The sequence below is a fragment of the Pristiophorus japonicus genome, chromosome 11 (assembly GCF_044704955.1).
Source record: "Pristiophorus japonicus isolate sPriJap1 chromosome 11, sPriJap1.hap1, whole genome shotgun sequence".
Classification (NCBI taxonomy): Eukaryota; Metazoa; Chordata; class Chondrichthyes; family Pristiophoridae; genus Pristiophorus; species Pristiophorus japonicus.
This window is the reverse complement of record NC_091987.1, coordinates 206016101-206039091: the sequence shown is the minus strand read 5'-3', so window position 1 is coordinate 206039091 and position 22991 is coordinate 206016101. Positions and strand designations below refer to the sequence as shown.

At 46.3% G+C, this 22991-nt stretch overlaps 1 protein-coding gene across 3 annotated transcripts in view; it reads right to left on the bottom strand.

The window, feature by feature from the left end:
- Positions 1-22991, bottom strand: part of LOC139276446 (alpha-1,2-mannosyltransferase ALG9-like) — a 308641-nt gene that overhangs the window by 131713 nt on the left and 153937 nt on the right. For all 3 annotated transcript variants that reach the window (XM_070894450.1, XM_070894449.1, XM_070894452.1), the window contains one exon: positions 19558-19687. In XM_070894450.1, coding sequence (XP_070750551.1) covers positions 19558-19687 — 130 coding nt within the window. The remainder of the gene's footprint in view (positions 1-19557; positions 19688-22991) is intronic.

The following is a 22991-nucleotide window of genomic DNA, read 5'->3' as shown; positions in this document are numbered from 1 at the left end:
GCGCTCCAATGTTGACATGGGATGACGAGCAATGCGCAGTCACAATTATCCCACTGCCCAACTGCAGAGAATCTTCAACAAAATGAAGAGAAAAAAATTTGAAGGATGTGTTACTCTCGGCCACTTCCATGCACCTTCTACAGGCCAGTTCAAGATTGAGACGGACTTCCCCATTGCCGAGTGGATAAATGCATTGCCCACACTACTCAGCCACACAGACTAGAAGATCCCAGCTTGGATTCTGCCAACTCCCTGTTTAACACTCTGTCGCACCTCCCGACTTCCCAAAGCCTTTCCACCATCTACAAGACACAAGTCAGGGATGTGATGGAATACTCTCCACTTGCCTGGATGAGTGCAGCTCCAACAACACTCAAGAAGCTCGACACCATCCAGGACAAAGTAGCCCGATTGATTGGCTCCCCATCCACCACCTTAAATATTCACTCCCTCCACCACCGTGGCTGCAGTGTGCACCATCCATAAGATGCACTGCAGCAACTCCCCTAGGCTTCTCGGCAGCACTTCCCAAACCCGCGACCTCTACCACCTAGAAGGACATGGGCAGCAGACGCATGAGAACACCACAACCTCCACGTTCCCCTCCAAGTTACACAGCATCCTGACTTGGAAATATATCGCCGTTCCTTCATCGTTGCTGGGTCAAAATCCTGGAACCGTCTCCCTAACAGCACTGTGGGAGAACCTTCACCACACGGACTGCAGCGGTTCAAGGTGGCGGCTCACCACCACCTTCCCAAGGGCAATTAGGGATGGGCAATAAATGCTGCCCTTGCCAGCGATGCCCGCACCCTGGAACGAATAAAAAATAATCTCTACAATCAGGTTTCCACCCCTGCTGTAGCACTGAAATGATCCTCAGCAAAGTCACAAATAACAACCTCTGTGACCATCGGTGCATTATCCACTTTCACTCTCTCTGCAGCATTCCACATGGTCAACCACACTGTCATGTATGTACATGCTGGTTGTAGCCACCAGATGGTGTCATTGTTGGAGGCCACTGAGCAGCACACACATGGTGCTGCTCTGGTATAAAAGGCCAGCCATTTTGTGAGTCAGGCACTTTGGGCCGTAATAAAGCAGAAACAAGGTTGTACATTGTTCAGTTTGTATCTTTACTGCAGACATAACACACACCATCCTCCTTCAACATCTCCTGTATTGTGTAGCTCAGTGGGATGGTGTTCACTTGGTTTCACTCTTGCCTATCCAATCACAGGCAAAGCATCTCTGGAAATTATCTATCTTCGCCTGCCCGTACCCTTACCTCCAAAGACCCTCAAGTATCTATCCGTGGCCCTTCCTCTTCCTCATCCACATGCTGCACCTTGGTGACATCATCCGTAGACTTGGGGTCAGTTTCCAAGTGTTTGCTGGTGACACTCGGCACAACCACTCCACCAACTTTCTCGGCCCGTCCACTGCCTCGGTATTGCCAGACTGCTTGTACCACATCCAGTCTTCGCTGAGCCAGTTAAAAAGTCATCATCTTCCCCTCTACTCTTGCAATCTCCCGCCTCAGCTGCCTCGGGCCAGACCAGACTGTTCCCATCCTCGGTGTACAATCTGACCCGGAGCTGAGCTTCTGATTGTATTATACGCTCCTTCACAAAGACTGCCGACTCCCACCTCCATAACACATCACCTGCTTCCGCCCTAACTTCAGCCCATCTCTACTGAAAGCCGCACTCTTGACTGTGTCACCCCCAATGACACTATTAAAACACGCTCCTGGCCGGCCTCCCAACTCCATCTCATCCAATACCCGGTTGCCCGTATCTTACCACGCACCAACCTTTGCTCATCTATCACCATTGTCCTTGCTCCCTCTCCCCCAATGACTCAAAGTTGATCATTCTTATCCTCATGTTTAAATCCCTTTATGACCTCACCCCTCTCCCTCACCTCTCCTCTTCTTCCTTCAACCCTATATTATAGATGACAACCTCTCTTTTATTCCCCGACTCTGGCCTCTTATGAATTCCCGCCCCTTCCTGTTGAGGTCGATGATCAGCCATGATCTTATTGAATGGCGAAGCAGGCTCAAGGGGTCGTAGGGCATACTCCTGCTCCTATTTCTTATGTTCTTATGTTCCTTCCTCCCACCACTGGTGGCGGTGACTATAGCTGCCTCGGCTCCATGCCCTGAAACAGTTCTAACGAAAGGTCATTGACCTGAAACATTAGCTCTGTTTCTCTCTCCACTGATGCTGCCTGACCTGCTGAGCATTTCTGGCATTTAATGTTTTTATTTCAGATTTCCAGCATCCGTCATATTTTGCTTTTGTATTAGAGACAAATTACCAGAGTTGTCAATGGCCAACAGCAGAGGAGAGAAAATTGACAAAAAAATAATTAAAATAGCCTTTGCAAAACTAGAGTAGGCTACACCATCTAAATTCAGAGATGTATACAACTCATTTGAATTTATTTATTGTACATATACTTCCACTGTTAATGATTTTTAAGTACAATACAGTAGCATAGTAGTTATTTTACTGGACTAGTAATCCAGAGGCCTGGACTAATGATCCGGGGACTAGAGTTCAAATCCCACCACGGCAGCTGGGGAATTTAAATTCAGTTAATAAATAAATAAATAAATAAATAAATAATGAATAAAAAGCTAGTATCAGTAATAGTGACCATGAAACTACTGGAATGTCACATCAGGTTCACTAATGTCCTTTCGGGAAGGAAATCTGCCGCCCTTACCCGGTCTGGCCTATATGTGACTCCAGACCCACAGCAATGTGGTCGACTCTTAAATGCGGCTCACCACCACCTCCTTCTCGAGGGCAATTAGGGATGGGCAATAAATACTGGCCCTGTCACTGACGCCCACATCCCATGAACGAATAAGTTTTTTAAAAAGTGCTTCTAATTCATTCAAAGGAAGGGATCTTCCTCACGCTGTATAACATCACGCACACTATGACAGTGTTGGAGGGCATTACTGAGTGGAAACCCGACACAAACGTTGGGATCGCCACTTGTGGAATTCCGATAGCACTGTATCAAAATCACGTGGCACCATCTCCCCAGATCTAATTCATTCCATCGCAGTAACTCAAAAGTGAGGCACTCCTCACATTTCTCGGAGCAAAAGGTGGTAGAAACTTGCAACGCTCACCCACAAACGGCCGTGGACGCTGGGACAACTGGAGCTTTCAAGACCGAGACAGATGGGCTTTTGTTAGGTAAGGGTATCAAGGGATATAGAGCTAAGGCAGAGAAACAGAATTGAGGTACAGATTGAATTGAATGGCAGCTCAGGTCCCGGAGGGACCTATTCCTAAGTCTTCCCGTCATCCGTCATCTTTAGGGGTTTTCGACCATCCATCATCATCGGCAGTCCCTCGGAATCGAGGAAGACTTGCTTCCACTCTAAAAATTAGTCCTTAGGTGGCTGAACAGTCTAATACGAGAACCACAGTCCCTGTCACAGGTGGGACAGACAGTGGTTGAAGGAAAGGGTGGGTGGGGAGTCTGGTTCGCCGCATGCTCTTTCTGCTGCCTGCGCTTGATTTCTGCATGCTCTCGCCGATGAGACTCGAGGTGTTCAGCGCCCTCCCGGATGCACTTCCTCCACTTAGGGCGGTCTTTGGCCAGGGACTCCCAGGTGACGGTGGGGGATGTTGCACTTTATCAGGGAGGCTTTGACGGTGTCCTTGTAACATTTTCTCTGCCCACCTTTGGCTCACTTGCCGTGAAGGAGTTCCGAGTAGAACATAAACTTTGGGTCTTGACCTTCCATCTAGTTTTCTCAATTATAAAAAAAGATCTGTTTACTACCTCACCCACTAAATGAAATCAAAACCACGGGGAAATAGCGCACTATATCCATCATATGAGTGAGATCCTACAGTACAAATGGACCAACTATGGGGCTTATATATAGTTAATAGACGCAAGTCAGCTTTTCCCATCAGAGGGATCCCACGCAATATAATCTTATTAAAAAGGAGTCTGATGCAGGTCTACATCATAACCTCAGATGAAATTATGGAAAGAATTATATTTATGTTTTATTGCTCTTTACATAATGGTTAAACCCCGATTAATGTATTATTGATAGTACAAAGCCGCTCCTATTTTTTTATTAAAGTAATGCTCCATGTGTGCACAATACCAAGTAGGATTTAAGCCAAACATACTAGAAATTAGACACAATACTAGGACCACCACCTCGCTTTTCAGCCAAAATGCCTGGGGAAAAAAATCTACAGCCATGTATAATGGCACTCCGTCGATTATCACAGCTCCCCAGAGAGCAGGAGATTCGATTTTAAGATGGACTGATTATTCCACACAGTTTCATGGCCTCATAGAGTTAGGGAGCTCGAGAGAGAGAGAGGAAAGTTTGCGAGCCAGAGAGGCGCACACACAGTGCTGGAAATGCCAGAACATACAAGGGAACAGCACCTGCCCAGGAAGAGGTGAGTGCGCTCCACAGAGTAAGCTACATAGCCCATTCGGCCCATCGAGCCCGTGCCGGCTCTCTGCAAGAGCACTTCAGCTAGTCCCACTCCCCCACCCTTTCCCCGTAGCCCTGAAAATTTTTTTCCTTCAGGTACATATCCAATTCCCTTTCGAAAGCCACGATTGAGTCTGCCTCCACCACTCTTCTAGGCAGTGCATTCCAGATCCTAACCACTCGCTGCGTAAAAAAGTTTATCCTTATGTGGCCTTTGGTTCTTCTACCAATCACCTTAAATCTGTGTCCTCGGGTTCTCGACCCTTCTGCCAATGGGAACAGTTTCTCTCTATCTACTGTCCAGACCCCTCATGATTTTGAACACCTCGATCAAATCTCCTCTCAACCTTCTCTGCTCCAAGGAGAACAACCCCAGCTTCTCCAGTCTATCCACGTAACTGAAGTCCCTCATCCCTGGAACCATTCTTGTACATCTTTTCTGAACCCTCTCTCAGGCCTTCACATCCTTCCTAAAGTGCGGTGCCCAGAATTGGACACAATACATCAGTTGAGGCCGAACCAGTGTTTTATACAGGTTCATCATAATATCCACGCTTTTGTACTCTATGCCTCTATTTATAAAGCCCAGGATCACGTAAGCTTTTACAACCGCTTTCTCAACCTGCCTTGCCACCTTCAACAAGTTGTGCTCACATACCCCCAGGTTTCTCTGTTCATGCACCCCCTTTACAATTGTACTCTTTAGAATATATTGCAGTTGCATACAGTTACTTGGGGCTCAATTTTCCCCAATGTCGTTTTTTGGCGTATTACAAGAGTTACGCCCGTTTGTTTTGGTCCCGACTACTCCAAAAAAAATAACTTGCAAATTTCCTAGTTCTATTTTTTGAAATTGGCGCTGCGCAGCCTGTCCTTTAGCTTCGGGAGCTGGAGTCTAATGTCTGCGCCGAAAAAAAACGATGTCCCCACTTCTGCACATTGCGGGAAAAAAATGCCGCTTTTTACGTGACTGCTATAGGTGCACATGCCCAGTACAGCTCCCGGTCTGCATTCGGCCATTTTTAAAGAGCCAGTTGTATGTGAGAACTTTAATGCTCATTGGAAAAATCGGAGCTGCAATACAATATGCAACACGGCACTGCATTCACGGACCAAGAATTTCTCACAGGATGAAGTGGAGGCACTAGTTACTGTAATTGAGGCCAGATGGCACGAGATGGACACCAGCAGAGGTCACACAAAAGTTTTACCAAAAGAAAAGAAACGCTGGAACCAACTTGCAGAAGATTACTGTGCAATGGTGACCACCCCGAGGTCTGGAGGCCAGGGCAAAAAGAAGTGGCAGGACCTTGGTCAAGTAGTTAATGTAAGTAATATTTTCATTTAGTCACTGGAATTGCAATTGTAAACGTGACCACCCAGCAGAAAGACACCCTCTCTAAAAAGTTATATTTTCATCTTTGCAGAGGAAGATGACACACAACAAAAGGGGGAGACCCAGCAAATCTGCACCCACTGACACCCTTGGAAGAGAGGGTCGCTGCTTTGATGGGTCCTGCCTGGAGAAAAGCAACCACCACTGCACAAGCCGGGCCCACACTCGAGGGAGAGGTTAAGTCCTGCAAATTCCACAGTCTGGCTTTGCTAAATGTTAAGTACTGCGCGGGCTAGCCATGGTTCGGTTCATGGGGATGTCTCCATCAGCTACGCTTCGGTTGATGCAATGTGCTATCATTCATCGTGATCCTTCAAATGAGCCTGCTGCCTGCGCTGTGTGAGCCTACTCATGCCACCCACCCTGTCCCCTCCTCTGCTGCTACCAACCATTTGTCTGTTCTGTTATATTTTGCAGAACTTGAGGCCAACCCTGACGCGGCTGAAGCTGATGGAGAAGAAGATTCAGACGCGGACAAGCCTGAAGAGGAGAACATCTTCCAATCCCACCTTCCAGATCAAGAGTATGGGGGTGAGGGGAAGGGGGAGTGGAAGGAGGAGGGGGAGGATGAAGCCCCCACTGTTGTACTCACTCTGGAGGAGGTGCAGGTGCCGCCCATTGAGGTGCTAGGCCCTTTCCTGAGTGGTACGAGTGTTGGGACATTCCATGGTTTCTCACAGTCCGAGGCTGGGGATTCCAGTGGGATGCAGCGAGCCACACCCAGGGCCCCACCGTCCGAGGCTGCGGGTCCCACTGGATTGCAGCGAGGCACACCCAGGGTGAGGAGGGGAAAGAGAGCTCGACAGCACTCTCCTAAGGTGCAGAATCTAACGGATGTGGTTCAGATGATGGCAATGAGTAGGGAGAGCATTGACCTTACGCGACCACTCCTGGACACCATCAGTGGGGTGGGTGATGAGGTATTGGGACTGTTGCGAGAAGTAACAACACTCACGAGAAATGGGAACACTGTCCGGGAACATGGGGGAGGGAAGGTTACAGGCAGCTGATACACTGTTGGTGAACATGAGGGAGGGAATGTTGCAGGTAGTTTAGACACTGTCAGGGCACAATCAATGCAGCCCTGTACCTTTGGGAAGCCAGCAATCCTGGAGAAGCCCACAGCCTTGTCACGCATTGCCTGAACGGTCACGGGGAACTTTATGTAGTCATTCCTCCAGGCATATAGTGCAGCAGTCGCCTGCCGAATGCAGATATGTGTTGCATGTTGAGAAATGTGGCCTGTAATGATCCAGATGCATAAAATGAAAGTGCAGCTGTAACCTTTACTTCAACTGACAAAGCAGTCCTCCTGACGCTTCTAGGTTGCAGGTCTGTTTTTTCTAACTCACAGGTCTCGGTTATAACTTCTTTGTGGAAATGCAGCCTTCTCACACAGTCTGCATCACTCAGGTGCAGGTATGAACGCCTGTCTCAATATACCCGACATGGGTACGGCCTCCTGCCCATCATCCATCCTATGTGCTCTGAGGTTCCTCATGCGATGATATCGAATCAATCGTCTCCTCCACAGCACCATCATGCAGAAGGCTTGCATGAGGTATGGCATTGTCAGTATTACCCCCATAATTAAATTGTAGCTTTGCAAGAAGCTCAAAACAGCAGGACAAAGGACTTAAAGCTGCTTTCCTCTCGCTCCCTCCCCAAGGTCGACGCCCTAGTATGGACCATACCCTGATCTGCGCATGCGCAATAGGCTTGCTTAGAATGGGAAGCTAGGCATTCAGTGAAGATATCTGGGGCGACGAAGTCTAATGCAATTCTTCAATTTTAGATTTTTTTCAAAGTTCCACCCCACCACCGATCGAATGTCTCCTCAAGGGTCAGCCGGCAGAGTCGCTCCCTCTCCCAGACACAGGGGCTCGGTGTCTACCCCCGAGCTTCTTTTGAAGCTGCTGTATAGTCTAAGGGTTCTCATCTCTTCAGTTCGGCTTCCACCCCCTCGGGCATCCTTTGAAGCTGAGCACGTGTCCGGGTGAGCGAGTGATTTTGCCGGCAGACACTGCGACTCTCGAGCCCGGTGAGGAGATGTTCGGTGGTGATGTGGTACTTTGAAATAAATCAAAAATTAAAGAATTGCATTCGACTTCCAATTTCTCCCTTTGAATCCGAAAAAAATTAAGCGTCATGATGCATATTCTTTTTGTCTTCTTGACTCCCTCCAAAATTTCACATAAAAACAATGGCGTCTTTCTGCGCCGATTTTTTAATGTGCGCCGGTTTTTCTTAAGTGCCCAGAAGGTTTTTTTCGGGAGTGGTCACACACACCGTCCTAGGAAAAATGTAAGTTGGTCAAACTTGCTTAAAGTTTGAAAATCTGGCGCAGATATCAGGTTACACTACGATGCAAAAAATACTAACCTAAAAAAATCGTAACTGAGTTACACTGCCGCAGAAACCTTGGCGAAACTTGGATATTTTAATTTACGTCAAAAAAAGTGGAGCACGCCAAACAATTGGCACAGGTAACTGGGAAAAATTGAGCCCATAGAGTCGACAAGAGTCTACAGCCCAGAAACAGGCCATTCGGCCCTATACCGGCGTTTATGTCTACATGAGCCTCCTCATTAAATGGCAGAGCAGGCTCGAGGGGCCGAATGGCCTGCTCCTGCTCCAAATTCTTATGTTCTTATGTTCGCCCACCTCTCTCTATCTAACTCCAACAGCATATCCTTCTATTCCTTTCTCCCTCATATGCTTATCTAGCTTTCCCTTAAACACATCTGATATTTGTCTCAACTACTTGTGCTAGCGTGTTCCATATTCTTGGCACTCTTTGGATAAAAGTAAAGTAGTTTTTCCTGGTATTTGTTTTAAATTTATTTTTCACCAACTTACCTCCTCTGATCATGCTTTCTTCACTCATGCAAAATCTAAACTAAATGGCAAGCAATTAATGGCAAGCATCTTTCCTTTGACACAGATAGACCCACAAACACACACACACATACACACAAACGTATATTTTTGGAACGCTACTGGAGTCCTGCCTGAAATAAATTTTTGGTCACTGTAGGCCGTTCCTACAGTAATGCTCTATTTTAAAGAGGGCCACACACACACACACAGAAATGGCAGCTTTGAACCCTGGCTAATTGTCAGCCATTCCAGCTGAAGTCCATTGGGACAACTGTAGCACTCGAACAACCTCCTGACTAAGATCAGCTGACAGGAAAGATTGGGGACTTTGATTCTCATTTCAAAACTCTTTGTTTGAAACTTGCTCTTGCCTCCAGTGTTACTGAAGCTCAGTTACTTCTGAAACTATTAAGCGTGCTCGCCATACCGACTTAACCACAAGACAATCACCCCTTCCTATCAACCCCAGTGACCTTAAATTACAGGTAACTGTAGCGTAGTGGTTATGTTACTGGATTAGTAATCCAGAGACCTGACCTTTTGGCTAAGATCATGCGTAACTGACCTGACCAGCCACCATGACCTCCGGGTGGTTTCTCCCTGGTCAGGAAGGTATATGCTTGCTTTTTTGGAAACAGGAGGTGGGTGGGGTGGCTTGACCCATCCACCTCCACGGAGGTGTGTGGGGTGGCTTGACCCATCCACCTCCATGGCACGAACCTGGTATTGCAGTACTTCCAGGAACGGTGCAGTGGCTCTAGGCCTTTTGGCTAAGAGCATTGGCGCAGAGTGATCCTTGGCATGTGCAAGGTGACCTCTGGCGTTTGTGATTTGACAAAGAATTGGAACGATTGGCTACGAATTTAAAAAAAAAAAAAAAAATCCAGAGACCTGAACTAATGATCTTTAGGCAACATGAGTTCAAATCCCACTATGGCAGCTAGGGAATTTAAATTGAATTAAATAAATCTGGAATTTTTTTTTTTTTTTTTTAAAAAGCTAGTGTCAGTAATGTTGACCATGAAACTACCAGATTGTCGTAAAAACCCATCTGGCTCACTAATGCTCTTTGGGGAAGGAAATCTGCCATCCTTACCTGGTCTCGCCTATATGTGACTCCAGACCCACAGCAATGTGGTTGACTCTTAACTGCCCTCTGAAAAAGCCCAGAAAGCCACTCAGTTGTTCAAGGGTGATTAGCGATGGGCAATAAATGCCGGCCTTGCCAGCAACGCCCACATCTCGTGAACAAATTTTTTTTAAATTCCAATCTTGTGCGAATATATAGAGCATTGCATTTTAACATCCCTTAGCTAAATGAAGTGCAAGAGAATGTTACACTTGAACAAACCATGTAACAAATGTACCAAGTCTGCATTTGCAGACATTTATCACATCATTATCAACAGCCAATGTGAATGTCAGAGTTGGTGACACAATCTGATCTATCTTACAATGCAAACAGCCCATTAAACAACAGATCACTTGGCTATTCACGTGTGCAGCCCTTCCATTTCAACAGCCGATTGCACAGCTATTTGCTGATTCATATCTACTACGCAACTGTCTGAGCAAGACTAAAAGGATGTGATTGTAACAGTTTGGGAGAAATATTAGGATCATGGAGCTAAAATCATCATCATCATAGGCGGTCTCTCATATCGCAGATAACTTGCTTCCACACCAAAAAGTGATGAGTTCGCAGGTGTTTCAATCAAGGGTGACGTGATCGGAGCTAAAAACTGTAACACTGACCTACATAAAACAGTCTTATTCACTGTGTGCACCACTGGGTAAGTTGGTAAATGGGTGTGTGACTGATCCCGGGGGCGGGAGGGTTCTTAAGAAATAAGATAGGTCATTTGGCCCCTTGAGCCTGCTCCGCCATTCAATAAGGACATGGCTAATCTTCTACCTCAACTCCACTTTCCCTCACTATCCCCATATCCAAAAATTTATCGATCTGAGTCTTCAATATACTCAATGACTGGGCCTCCACAGCCCTCTGGGATTCCAGAGATTCACCACCCTCTGAGAGAAGAAATTTCTCCTCATCTCAGTCCTAAATGGCCGACCCCTTATTCTGTGACAGTGACCCCTGGTTCCAGACTCCCCAGCCAGAGGAAACATCCTCCCTGCATCTACCCTGTCCAGCCCTGTAAGAATATACTAAGTTTATTGATGTCAGCCCCAATGGCAGGAAACATTCCATACAATTATTCTCAGCTTGGGTGGGAGGAGAAAAAAAATCAAGAGGAGAAAAAAACAACAGCCAGGGCTCGTATCCCCAATTACTGTCCAGGAAGAGTAGGTGTGTGTCGGTGTCATCGGAAGGCAACTCAGTTATCATGCCCTCCACAGGTGAGCAGCCTGTCAACACTTGCAGCGTGAACAATATCTATTCGGCTCAGGGACTGGAGGACTGCTGGGGTCTGTGGACTGCACCTCCACAGGATTTAGGGCCTGCAGGAGACGGAGGGCAGTGGAGAAAATGGGCAACAAATGACTGCATTGCAGGACAAGTATCACGGTGTTGTAGCTAAATTAGACTCTTGTCACTCACACCATCGTAAATGAAAGGGATGAATCGGCCTCGGGGTTGTTCTATGTCCCTTGGCATCGTCCCTCGTCAGACCAAATCCCCAGGCCACAGGGCAATTTCAACCCACATTCATTTGGAAACGTTGCTCCAGGCGGCTTAATATTCAAGAGACTTCAAGCTGGCAAAATCACTCTTGAAAAATCGAAAATAAATGGCAAGCAATTAATGGCTCCCGTCTTTATTTTGAAACACACGCACACACGTGCTCATGCACACACCACACACACATGAACACACCACACACAAAACATGCACATGCATGCACACACAATGTACACACCACACACACGCACACACGAACACGCACACATATATTTTTGGACGTTACTGGAGTCCTGTCTAAAATATATTTTTGGTCACCATAGGCTGCTACTTCAGTAATGCTCTATTTTAAAGAGGGCTGCACACGCACACACAGAAATGGCAGCTTTGAACCCTGGCTAATTGTCAGCCTCTCCAGCTGAAGTCCATTGGGACAACTGTACACTCGAACAACCTCCTGGCTAAGATCAGCTGACAGGAAACATTGGGGACTTGATTCTCATTTCAAAACGCTTTTTGTTTGAAATTTCCTCCTGCCTCCAGTGTTACTGAAGCTCGTCTGACTGCAGACTCTGGGTACCGGCTAGCAGAGTAAGCTTAATCACCTTATATTTAAAAAATTGTAATTTAGTGAAATAACAACATACCGAATGAACGAGAGGTTGAGAGGGACCATGTGTTAGGGAAGAAGAAACTCACTGCAATGTGCCTTCCATGTAATTGATATATTCAACAACTTACATTAGTATAGCGTAGTTAACATAGTAAAACATCCCAAGGCACTTAACTAGAGCGATAACAGTAAAAACATATTTGACACCGAGCTACAGCAAGAGACATCAGGACCGATAATCAAGAGTTTGGCCAAAAAGGTAGGTTTTAAGGAGCATCTTAAAAGGAGGAAAAAAAGAGAGGTAGAGAGACGGAGAGGTTTAGGGAGAAAATTTCAGAGCTTGGGGCCACGTCAGCTAAAAGTATGGCCACCAATTGTAGAGTGGTTAAAATCAGGAATGTGCAAGAGGCCAGAATTGGAGGAGCACAGAGATCTCGAAGGCTTGTAGGGCTGGATGAGATTACAGATGGGAGGGGGCGAGGCCATGGATGCTGTTGATGTTATAGTCAGTCAATAAGCTCTCCACTTTCCAACCAAAAATCTTATTTGTAAAATTACAGAACAAGTGCTTACCTAACTTGCTATTTGCTCATAATCAGATGTAATTCAGACAGGAATATTAGACTGCATTCTCTGACTATAATCTCAGACAATACTGAGAAGAAAATACAGCCTAATTCACATGCTTCTATCACTATTGAATGAAGTCAGCCTGTGTAGAATTCTTTAACCTAAGCACGCACAGCTTCACTCTTGCCGGAGTGTTTGTTGACAAGCGAATGGTTTTGCTGTCGAGGTTGGTGTGTCCTTTCTTTCTGGACTGCAGCGCCATGCTCCACTGCTCTCACACAAGCACTGGTTACAACGTGCATCAAATGGTGATCTCCGTGGACTGAGTGCTACAGTTCACTGCGTTGCAAGGGGGAGATCCTCGCACATAGCAGAGAAAATTTACGGCAGCAGCATTTGAAAACAAACCTCAAAGGTTAAACGGAGAACAACTGCTGGCCTGTAGGATGGAAGGCGTGCACACAGACAACAAAGATATACGAGTACTCGTAGCTCAAAAAAAACATGTTCTACTTTCTTTTAAAAGATTCCAAAAAACAAATTTCTCTTTACGTCATCCAAAGATGTGCAATAATTGACCATATTTGAGGCCTTGAATACCACGGGTACAAATCTCAGATAAGGTACTGGTTTTTCCCCAGATCATAGTTATACCGCACTTGCTGTGAAGTCCAACTGGTTTAGGAGGACTAAATCCTGCAGGTGATCTCTTGCCTTCAGTGTACTCCTTTTCTTTTTCTGCTGCCAGCCCCCAAAAAATACCAGATTTACGGAGTTCGATTTCATAACCTGGTCGTGGTGGGATTTGAACTCTGGGCCTCGGGATTGCTGACCCCTGCCATAAACACCAGGCTACCTTACTGATGCTGGGTGCCCATTTCTGCCTGGCCGTTTCCATTTTATAATGTGCTTCTTGCTGCAGCACTCTCGGCTCGGAGTCCGAAGGTCGAAGGTTCAAGTCCCACTCCAGAGACTTGAGCACAAAAATCTAGGCCGACACTCCCAGGGCAGTGCTGAGGGAGCGCCAGACCCGTTACCTCTTGACCTCGGAGTTAATACTACAGACCCCACCATATAAAACATCCACATTAAAACCGGGCAAGTCACTTATACCTGCCAAAAAGGAATGACCATTATCCATTTACATTAATGTAAATTTCGAAGTTGTTGGTTACAGCGTCTGAATTGCTCCTTTTATTTCCGGCAGTATAGCGGTGTAAGAAAGAAAAGAAAAGACAGACAGATGGATGGACAGATAGACTTGTATTTCTATAGTGTCTTTCACGACCTCAGGACATCCCAAAACGTTTAAAAGCAAAATAGGTACTTTTGAAGTGTACTCGCTGTTGTAATGTAGTAAATGCAGCAGCCAATTTTGCACAGCAAGCTCCCTCAAAAATAAATTAGATAATGACCAGATAATGTGTTTTAGTAATGTTGATTGAGGGATAATTATTGGGCCAGAACAGCAGGGAGAATTCTCCTGCTCTTCTTTGAAATAGTGCCACGAGATCTTTTACATCCACCTGAGAGCGCAGACAGGGATTGGGTTAACTTCTCATCCGGAAGATGGCATCTCCGACAGTGCAGCATTCCCTCAGCACTGCACTGGGAGTGTCAGCCTAGATTTCTCTGCTCAAGTCTCTGGAGTGGGACTTGAACCCACAACCTTCTGACTCAGAGGCGAGAGTGCTGCCCACTGAGCCAGGGCTAACACTGCAACATCTGTTGCATGTGATTCACTGCTTCTCGCATCCCCAACTGCTGAACCTACACCGGCCTGTGCAAGAGGCACTGGCAGTCGGGACAGTAAGGGAGTGTGTGTGTGTCAGAGACTTGGTAGCTCCACCTCCAACCCACAATCCCATCTGGGAGCATGGGATTGGCGAGTTTACTCCTTCCTGTTGTGTTCTTGTACCATCTCTAGTATTTGGGGCTTAGATACGTATGACCAGTGCTAGCTTAGGGATCTGAGCTGATTTCTTGAGTTGTCAAGTCAACCCAGGAGTAGTGCTCAGATCCAGTTTCAATGCAACTCAAGAGTTAGAACACAAGAATATAAGAAACAGGAGCAGGAGTAGGCCATTTGGCCCCTCGAGCCTGCTCCGCCATTCAATAAGATCATGACTGATCTGATCTTGGCCTCAACTCCACTTCCCTGCCCGCTCCCCATAACCCTCATCATTCAGTAATCTGTCCATCTCCACCTTAAGTATATTCAATGACTCAGGCAGTGGTGAAATTATTGCCAATTTCCAGATGTTCATCCCCTAGACCGAATCCTATTTTGCAGACAGCTGTCCCTCTCCATCACTGGGTGGGTACCTCAATTCTGCCGGTATTTGGGTTTGATATTCAGTAACGGCGACCATAATTGCACAATAGCCCAGTACCGTTCCTGCTCAGTTAAAACTTTCCAATGCTCGCACTACACAACAATAAGTCTGAGAAAGTTCGATCAAACAGCTTGTGAAATAAAACGCACCTGATTGCGGACCACAAAGACCAAACGTGCCTTCGACAATTTGTTTTGTATACCATTGCCATGCAAATTATATGACAAATAATAATGATAACAGAGAATTGCTAAGAGGGAAAATTAGAAATTAAAATGAATTCCCCCCTCCTCCACAGCACCATCGTTCCACCTGCAACCTGAACTCTCGCACCTAAGCAGTTAATATTTCACAGGTAGCCAAGCAATGACATTTCATAGAAATTTACAGCACAGAAGGAGGCCATTTTGGCCCATCATGTCCGTGCCGGCCGACAAAGAGCTATCCAGCCTAATCCCACTTTCCAGCTCTTGGTCCGTAGCCCTGTAGGTTACGGCACTTCAAGTGTACATCCAAGTAGTTTTTAAATGCGATGAGGGTTTCTGCCTCTACCACCCTTTCAAGCAGTGAGTTCCAGACCCCCACCACGCTCTGGGTGAACAAAATTCCCCTCAACTCCCCTCTAATCCTCCTACCAATTAATTTGAATCTATGCCCCTCTGCTAAAGGAAATAGGTCCTTCCTATCCACTCTATCTCAGCCCCTCATAATGTTATACACTTCAATAAGGTCTCCCCTCAGCCTCCTCTGTTCCACAGAAAACAACCCCAGCCGGAAATAAAACATTGTTTCAGAGCAGTTCAGATACTTCTTTTACATAAATTGGCTCACTGTCAGCATTCCAAATGAAGCTTCTTGCCAAAGAGTTGTCATGGCAACACTTCTCAGTGTCTGTCACAGAATGACGGGACAGCCGAGGTAATAAAGAGGCTTCTCTAAATACACAAGATGCGTTATATTTCTGCGCTCACACCGTTACATCTTTAACAGCAAGGTAGCCCCCGTCACGAAGCTGAGGCTTATCAGAAGCTTTTCGGGCTTCAACATGCTGACAGATGATATCAATAGATTTTAATTATCGGACACGTAAAACAAAGAGCAAACACTTGGTGAGACTGGAGGCTGACTGACTCACTCCCGGATCGAGGATTGTTGAAGCAGTTGGTGCTATAACAAGGACCAAAAGTATGAATCAATTCGAGAGTGAAGAGCATAATCAACAGAAATTGCCTCAATTAAATACGAGCTGTAGTCCTGGAATAAATGACGTTGATTGAAGTTGAGTGCAACGCCATTGCTTGTACATCTGATTCATAAATGCCAACTTATGATGCAGGGTATGACAATCAAACAGAGCTTTCTAATCACCAAAAGTGAGAGACATAAAGATATTTTCACACATGTGTAAAGGTGATGGGAAATAAGACTTAAAATCAAAAATAGATGTTGGATAAAGTAATTTTGATTTCGAAAAACTGCTGTTTAGCTGTGATCCATGTCTTATAAATGCTCATTGCCTATTGACACAACAACAACTTGTATTTATATAGCGACTTCAATGTTACAGAAGCATTACAAAACAAAATTTGACACCGAGCCACAAAAGGAGATATTAGGGCCGATGAGAGGTAGGTTTTTAAGGAGCGTCTTAAAGGAGGAAAGGGGGGTAGAGAGGCGGAGAGGTTGAGGCAGGGAGTTCCAGAGCTTGGGGCCTAGGCAACAGAAGGCACGGCCACCAATGGTTGAGCGATTAAAATTAGGGATGCTCAAGAGGTTAGAGGAGCACAGATATCTCGGAGGGTTGTGGGGTTGGAGGAAATTACAGAGATAGGGAGGGGCAAAGCCATGGAGGGATTTGAAAACAAGGATGAGTTTTTTAAATAAATCGAGGCGTTGCTTAACCAGGAGCCAATGTGGGTCAGCGAGCACAGGCGTGATGGATGAACTGGACTTGGTACGAGTTAGGACACGGACAGCAGAGTTTTGGATGACCTCAAGCTTACGGAGGGAAGAACATGGGAGGCCAGCCCGGAGTGCATTGGAATAGCCAAGTCCAGAGGTAACAAAACAGCACGGATGAGGATTTCAGCAGGCAGATGAGCCAAGGCAGGGACGGAGCCAGGCAATGTTACGGAGGTGGTCATTTATATCGTCCCCTTGAAGATGGGGTTCACGTGGGAACATAATCAGCTCGGTTTCGTCCCTGATTGGGTGGTGATCACCATCCACTGCAAAGTACTTGTGCAGGGAATGCGGTTAAGAATAGCACCAGACATGGCGATGATGGTCTTCATGGTGAGATAGTCTGCTGACACTCACGGTCAGGAGCCATCCATAAAAGGAGCCCTTTTGGATGCCACCCGTGACACTGTACCCAGCAAGGTTCACCACATTCGGCACAAGAGGGGGAAAAGCTAAAGAAAAGGATCTTTGTTGTCAGGGCCAGCATGGTGAAGCACACAGACAAAACATCTTTCACACTGCAAAAAAAAACATGAACTCTCATTTGCCGGCAGACATTTTCTAAGGAAGACCAAACGCTATCGAAGGTGCTGAAATGTGTTTGAGCATATTTTCTGACAGATTTCAATATAATTAAACCAGCATATCCCATTTGTGAAAGGAAACTGCTTTCTGACGGCAGGATATCACTTAGAACATTTGTTTAAAATGTAAAATGTTTTTTTTAAGTTAATGAAGTGAAAAGGCTGTTAATGGAAGCACTGAAGGTCGAAGGATTACCAGCATGCTCTGTATATTAATAAGAAACTCCGTTATCTGATGACAGGAAGTCACTTCTGAGATCCGGCTAAACTCGGATAAAGACAAGTTTTGAACACAATGAGCAATTATCCACAGACGCAGCGAAGAAAATCATACCGTACGACATCTTCCCACTGAGAGACTGCTGGGAGAGGAGGAGGGAGGGCAGAGAAGGCATCAAACAGCCACAAATTATCAGCAGCTTAATCCTGCAATAAATATGCTTTCTCATGAATATATTGTCCCATTGAAGCACTTAACCGGGTTCAACACAACTTTCCCAACCCAATTATGATCCTAACTCTTCTTCTGTAGAGTTAGTTGCTATTTTTAAACTTCCAAGAATACAACAGACTTGCATTTATATAGTGTCTTCAACATCAAGAATTTCCAAGGCATTTCACAATAGGAAAAAGATGAGGAACTTACAATGGGTGACGAAGGGAGAGGTTAGGCGACCAAACACTTGGTCAAAAAGATGGGGTTTTGAGAAAGTTTTTAAAGGGAAGAGAGGAAGAGGAGAGGCTTAGGGAGGGAGTTCCAGAGAGAGGCAATTGGAGGTTCTGAAGTGAAGGACCAGGGGGAGGTGATACAAGGGTGGAGGAACATAGCATGGGGTGAGGTCATGGAGCAACTCGAAGACAAGGATTGGGATTTTGAATTGCATACTACTTCGCTCCCTACACACTATTTTAGCTATGAGGAAAGATGGGATAGGCTGGAGTTAATTTCTTTGGAATAGAGGAGGCTGAGGGCAGACTTAATTGAGGTGTATAAAATTATGAATGGAATGGATAGCAAGGACCTATTTCCCTTAGCAGAGGGGTCAGCAACGCGGGGGCATAGATTTAAAGTAGTTGGTAGGAGGTTTAGAGGGGATTTGAGGAGAAATCTTTTCACCTAGAGGGTGGTGGGGGTCTGGAACTCACTACCTGGCAGGGTGGCAGACACAGAAACCCTCATAGCATTTAAAAAGTACTTGGAGGTGCACTTGAAGTGCTATAACCTACAGGGCTAGGGACTAAGAACTGGAAAGTGGGATTAGGCTGGATAGCTCTTTGTCGGCCGACGCGGACACGATGGGCTGAATGGCCTGTCTCTGTGCTGTAAATTTCTATGATTCTATGATTCAGTGTGTGTCAGTCGGGGCTGGAGAAACAGCTTTTTAGCTGAATGCATTCAGTATGCTGATGGATAAAATCTTCCTGGAAAAATGTTCACCCTCGTATACGAGGGTGATCTTCTGAGGTTGGCTGTGAGGTGCATTGATGGTGCTCAATACAGTGAACAGTACTCCACGTCTAACCCAAGCTATAGCTGCCTAAAAGTATTTGATGTCGATTCTGGCTATGTGAGTTGGAAGCATTCCATTCCCCTGTCTTAACATCCCTTGGGTTCCAGTCCCACTCCAGGGACTTGAGCACATAAATCAAGGCTGACACTCTAGCGCGGTGCTAAGGGAGCCCTGCACTGTCGGAGGTGCCGTCTTTCAGATGTGATGTTAAACCGAGGCCCCGTCTGCTCTCTCAGGTGGACGTAAACGGTCCCGTGGCACTATTTCAAAGAGGAGCAGGGGAGTTATCCCTGGTGTCCTGGCCAATATTTATCCCTCAATCAAGATAACCAAAAAAACATTATCTGGTCATTATCACATTGCTGTTTGTGGGAGCTTGCTGTGCGCAAGTTGGCTGTCGCGTTTCCCACATTACAACAGTGGCTACAAGTACTTCATTGGCTGCAACGCGCTTTGAGACGTCCGGCAGCTGTGAAAGGCGCTATATAAATGCAAGTATTTCTTTCTTACCTTCATGAATATAGAATTCACAACAACAAAAATAAAGCCCTTTCACTTACGTATCTGGATGTTTCCTCAAGGTTTTGGTCATTCATGTCTGTAGGATGGATCTGAGTTGCCGTTGGTCCTTTGGCATAGGATTTTGGGAGCTGGCCGCGGAACTCTGACGTAATGAACTGGAGCTGCCAGCTGGAACACAAAACGCAAAACTAGGTCTGCTGTTGGGACTGAAAACAAAGCTTTGCAAGCTATCGTCTTTCTTTTATAATACAATTACAGAAATCACCACTCATTAGGGTCAGCACGGGGTGAATGCAGGCTAGGCACTCTCTCCCACACTCTGGAGCTATACTCGCCCTGTATAGGCCTTGAGCACAAAAATCTAGGCTGACACTCCCAGTGCAGTGCTGAGGGAGTGCTGCACTGTCGGAGGTGTCGTCTTTCGGATGAGACAGTAAACGGAGATCCCGTCTGCTCTCTCAGGTGGACGTAAAAGATCCCATGGCACTATTTTGAAGAAGAGCAGGGGAGTTATCCCCGGTGTCCTGGACAATATTTATCCCTCAATCAACATCACTAAAACAGATTATCTGGTCATTATCACATTGCTGTTTGCTGTGCGCAAATGGGCTGCTGCGTTTCCCACATTACAACAGTGACTACACTCCAAAAGTACTTAATTGACTGTAAAGCGATTTGGAACATCTGGTGGTGGTGAAAGGCGCTATATAAATGCAAGTTTATCTTTCTTTTCTTTCCTACTGGTGTCTTTTGGAGCTGGTATCTGAGCTCTTCTATGGCAAAATAAAGGATACAAAACGTGATTAATGTTTTGTATGGTGCACACTATATGTATCAGAGATTCTGAAATACACAAGGGTCACGTGTTCAGCAAAACAATCCAATAAAAGATTGGGGAGATGTGGAATACCAACACAAAAGAAAGCAGAACAGAGCTCTTCAACTTTGTTCACAGTGACAATGACCAGCACAAATCACCACACCAGCCCCTGCACGTACGTTGATGATGTACGGGTGTTACTGGTCTCATCATACATAGTTGCCACTAGAAACAACCTAGAATGGGGTAGATCAGTTGTTTGAGCTTTGGACTAGGAGGCATCAGATTTGAGTACCTGCAGAGCTCACGCAGCCTTCCATCCTTTGGGGGTTGGTAAAGTGAGCGCCATGTGGGGAGACAAGACACCACAGAGAGGACTCATTGAAGTCATCATCATCATAGGCAGTCCCTTGAAATCGAGGAAGACTTGCTTCCATTCTAAAAGTGAGATCTCAGGTGACTGTACAGTCCAATACGGGAATTACAGTCTCTATGTCACAGGTGGGACAGACAGTGGTTGAAGGAAAGGGTGGGTGGGGAGTCTGGTTTGCCGCACGCTCCTTCCGCTGCCTGCGCTTGATTTCTGCATGCTCTCGGTGACGAGACTCGAGGTGCTCAGCGCCCTCCCAGATGCTCTTCCTCCACTTGGGGCGGTCTTTGGCCAGGGACTCCCAGGTGTCGATGGGGATGTTGTACTTTATCGGGAGGCTTTGAGGGCAACACCTGCAAATCCCCTGGGAGGAGAGACGCACCAACGTCAGTGTTCTCGATCAGACCAACATCCCCAGCATCGAAGCGCCATTGTAGGATTAAAAGAAAAATGGCTGAAAACACTCAGCAAGGCAGCATCTCTGGAGAGAACAGAGCAGCTAACGTTTTTGGTTCGGACGCTTTTTCAGAACAGTTATCCTGATTTGACGGTGGGTGGCGGTCGAGAGCTAAACATTGGTCAGGACACCGGAACTCTCTGTTCTCCTTTGAATATAATCACTCAACCATTGGTGGCCACGCCTTCTGTTGCCTAGGCCCCAAGCTCTTGAACTCCCGGTCTAAGCCTCTCCGCCTCTTTCTTCCTTCAAGACGCTCCTTAAAACCTACCTCTTTGACCAAGCTTTTGGTCACCTGCGCTAATTTCCACTTATGCGGCTCAGTGTCAAATTTTTAGCGCATAATACTCCTGTGAAGCGCCTTGGGATGTTTCACTATGTTAAAGGCGCTATATAAATACAGGTTGTTGTTGTCGAATAGTGCCATGGTCTTTTATGTCCACCTGAGAGTTGGTTGAAGGTCTCACATGAAAGACGGATCTCACGTGTGTAAAGGTCGGATAGCCAGGTGGTGAATGTTAGAACACTGGAGCCTTGGGTTTAATTACTTACAGCCTTTATGTACGGATATACACATTACATACAGTCCAGCTCCCAGTCTATTCTCATATATACGAGAGCAAGTGAGTCCCCAATTAATTCCCACTAGCTGCATACAACAAACACACAATTGCTATACACCACTTAAGAACAACTAACAATGTGTAATTGAAACTGCTCTCCCTCCGTCTCTCAAACCTGGGCTATTCCAGGATGTTCTGCCCCCAGCAGCAGATGGAACACATCACCAGTCCTTCAACTAAAAAAAAAGTAAATGCTAATTGAAAATTTTAAATATTCTTCATTCATATCGTGACAGATTGTTGAAATAAATCTTGTGAAGTGCATCAAACTGTGTAGACACAACACTTTCAAACTTACAGTACATCCTCCCTTTACTGTTTTGCATTCCTTGTTTTTTTTAAGGTTTTTCTTAAGGCAACCACCAGAAGATGGGAATAATTCTGCTGTGCGCATTTCAAGCTGGGTAATCACCACCGATCACATCCATTAATCAGCCGAAATTCCCCTGTTCTGCGCCTCCAGTTAGCGCCTCCAGGGGGTGCTACCAGCTCCCGCGAAACGGTAACATCCCCGCCGGTAGTGCCCCGGGTCGTCGCACCACTGCCGATGACATCATCGCTGTGCACAGCGACCCCTTTTCGCCCCCTGCGGCGGGAATTGGCCAGCGCCCCGTGAGGCCGCCACAGGCGATGCCCGCCCCAGCCTCACGGGGCGCCAACCGGGTCAGTCACCCATTGCGGGGCAAACCTTAAAGGGGAAGGTCGCTGCACCGCGCGCCATCTTTGTCCCCCACCCCACCACCCCACCTTACCAGTCGGGCCGCTCGCCGCTCCTTTCGCGGGGTCCATCCCCCACCCAAAATATTACATTTGACACCGAGCCATATAAGGAGATATTAGGGCAGGTGACCAAAAGGTGGGTCAAAGAGGTAGGTTTTAAGGAGCGTCTTAAAAGGAGGAACGAGAGGTAGAGAGGTGCAGAGGTTTAGGGAGGGAGTTCCAGAGCTTGGGACCCAGGCAGCTGAAGGCACAGCCACCGATGGTTAAGCAGTTATAATCAGGGATGCTCAATCGGGCTGAATTTGAGAAGCGCAAACATCTCGGGGCTGAAGGAGATTACGTTTCTTTTGCTGATCAGCATCCCAGTTAAAAACTTTTGCTAGAAAACCGCCCAACCCAATGGTTTTTTAAAAAATTCATTTGAGGGATGTGTGTGTGTCGCTAGCAAAAACCAGCATTTATTTCCCATCCCTCGTTGCAGG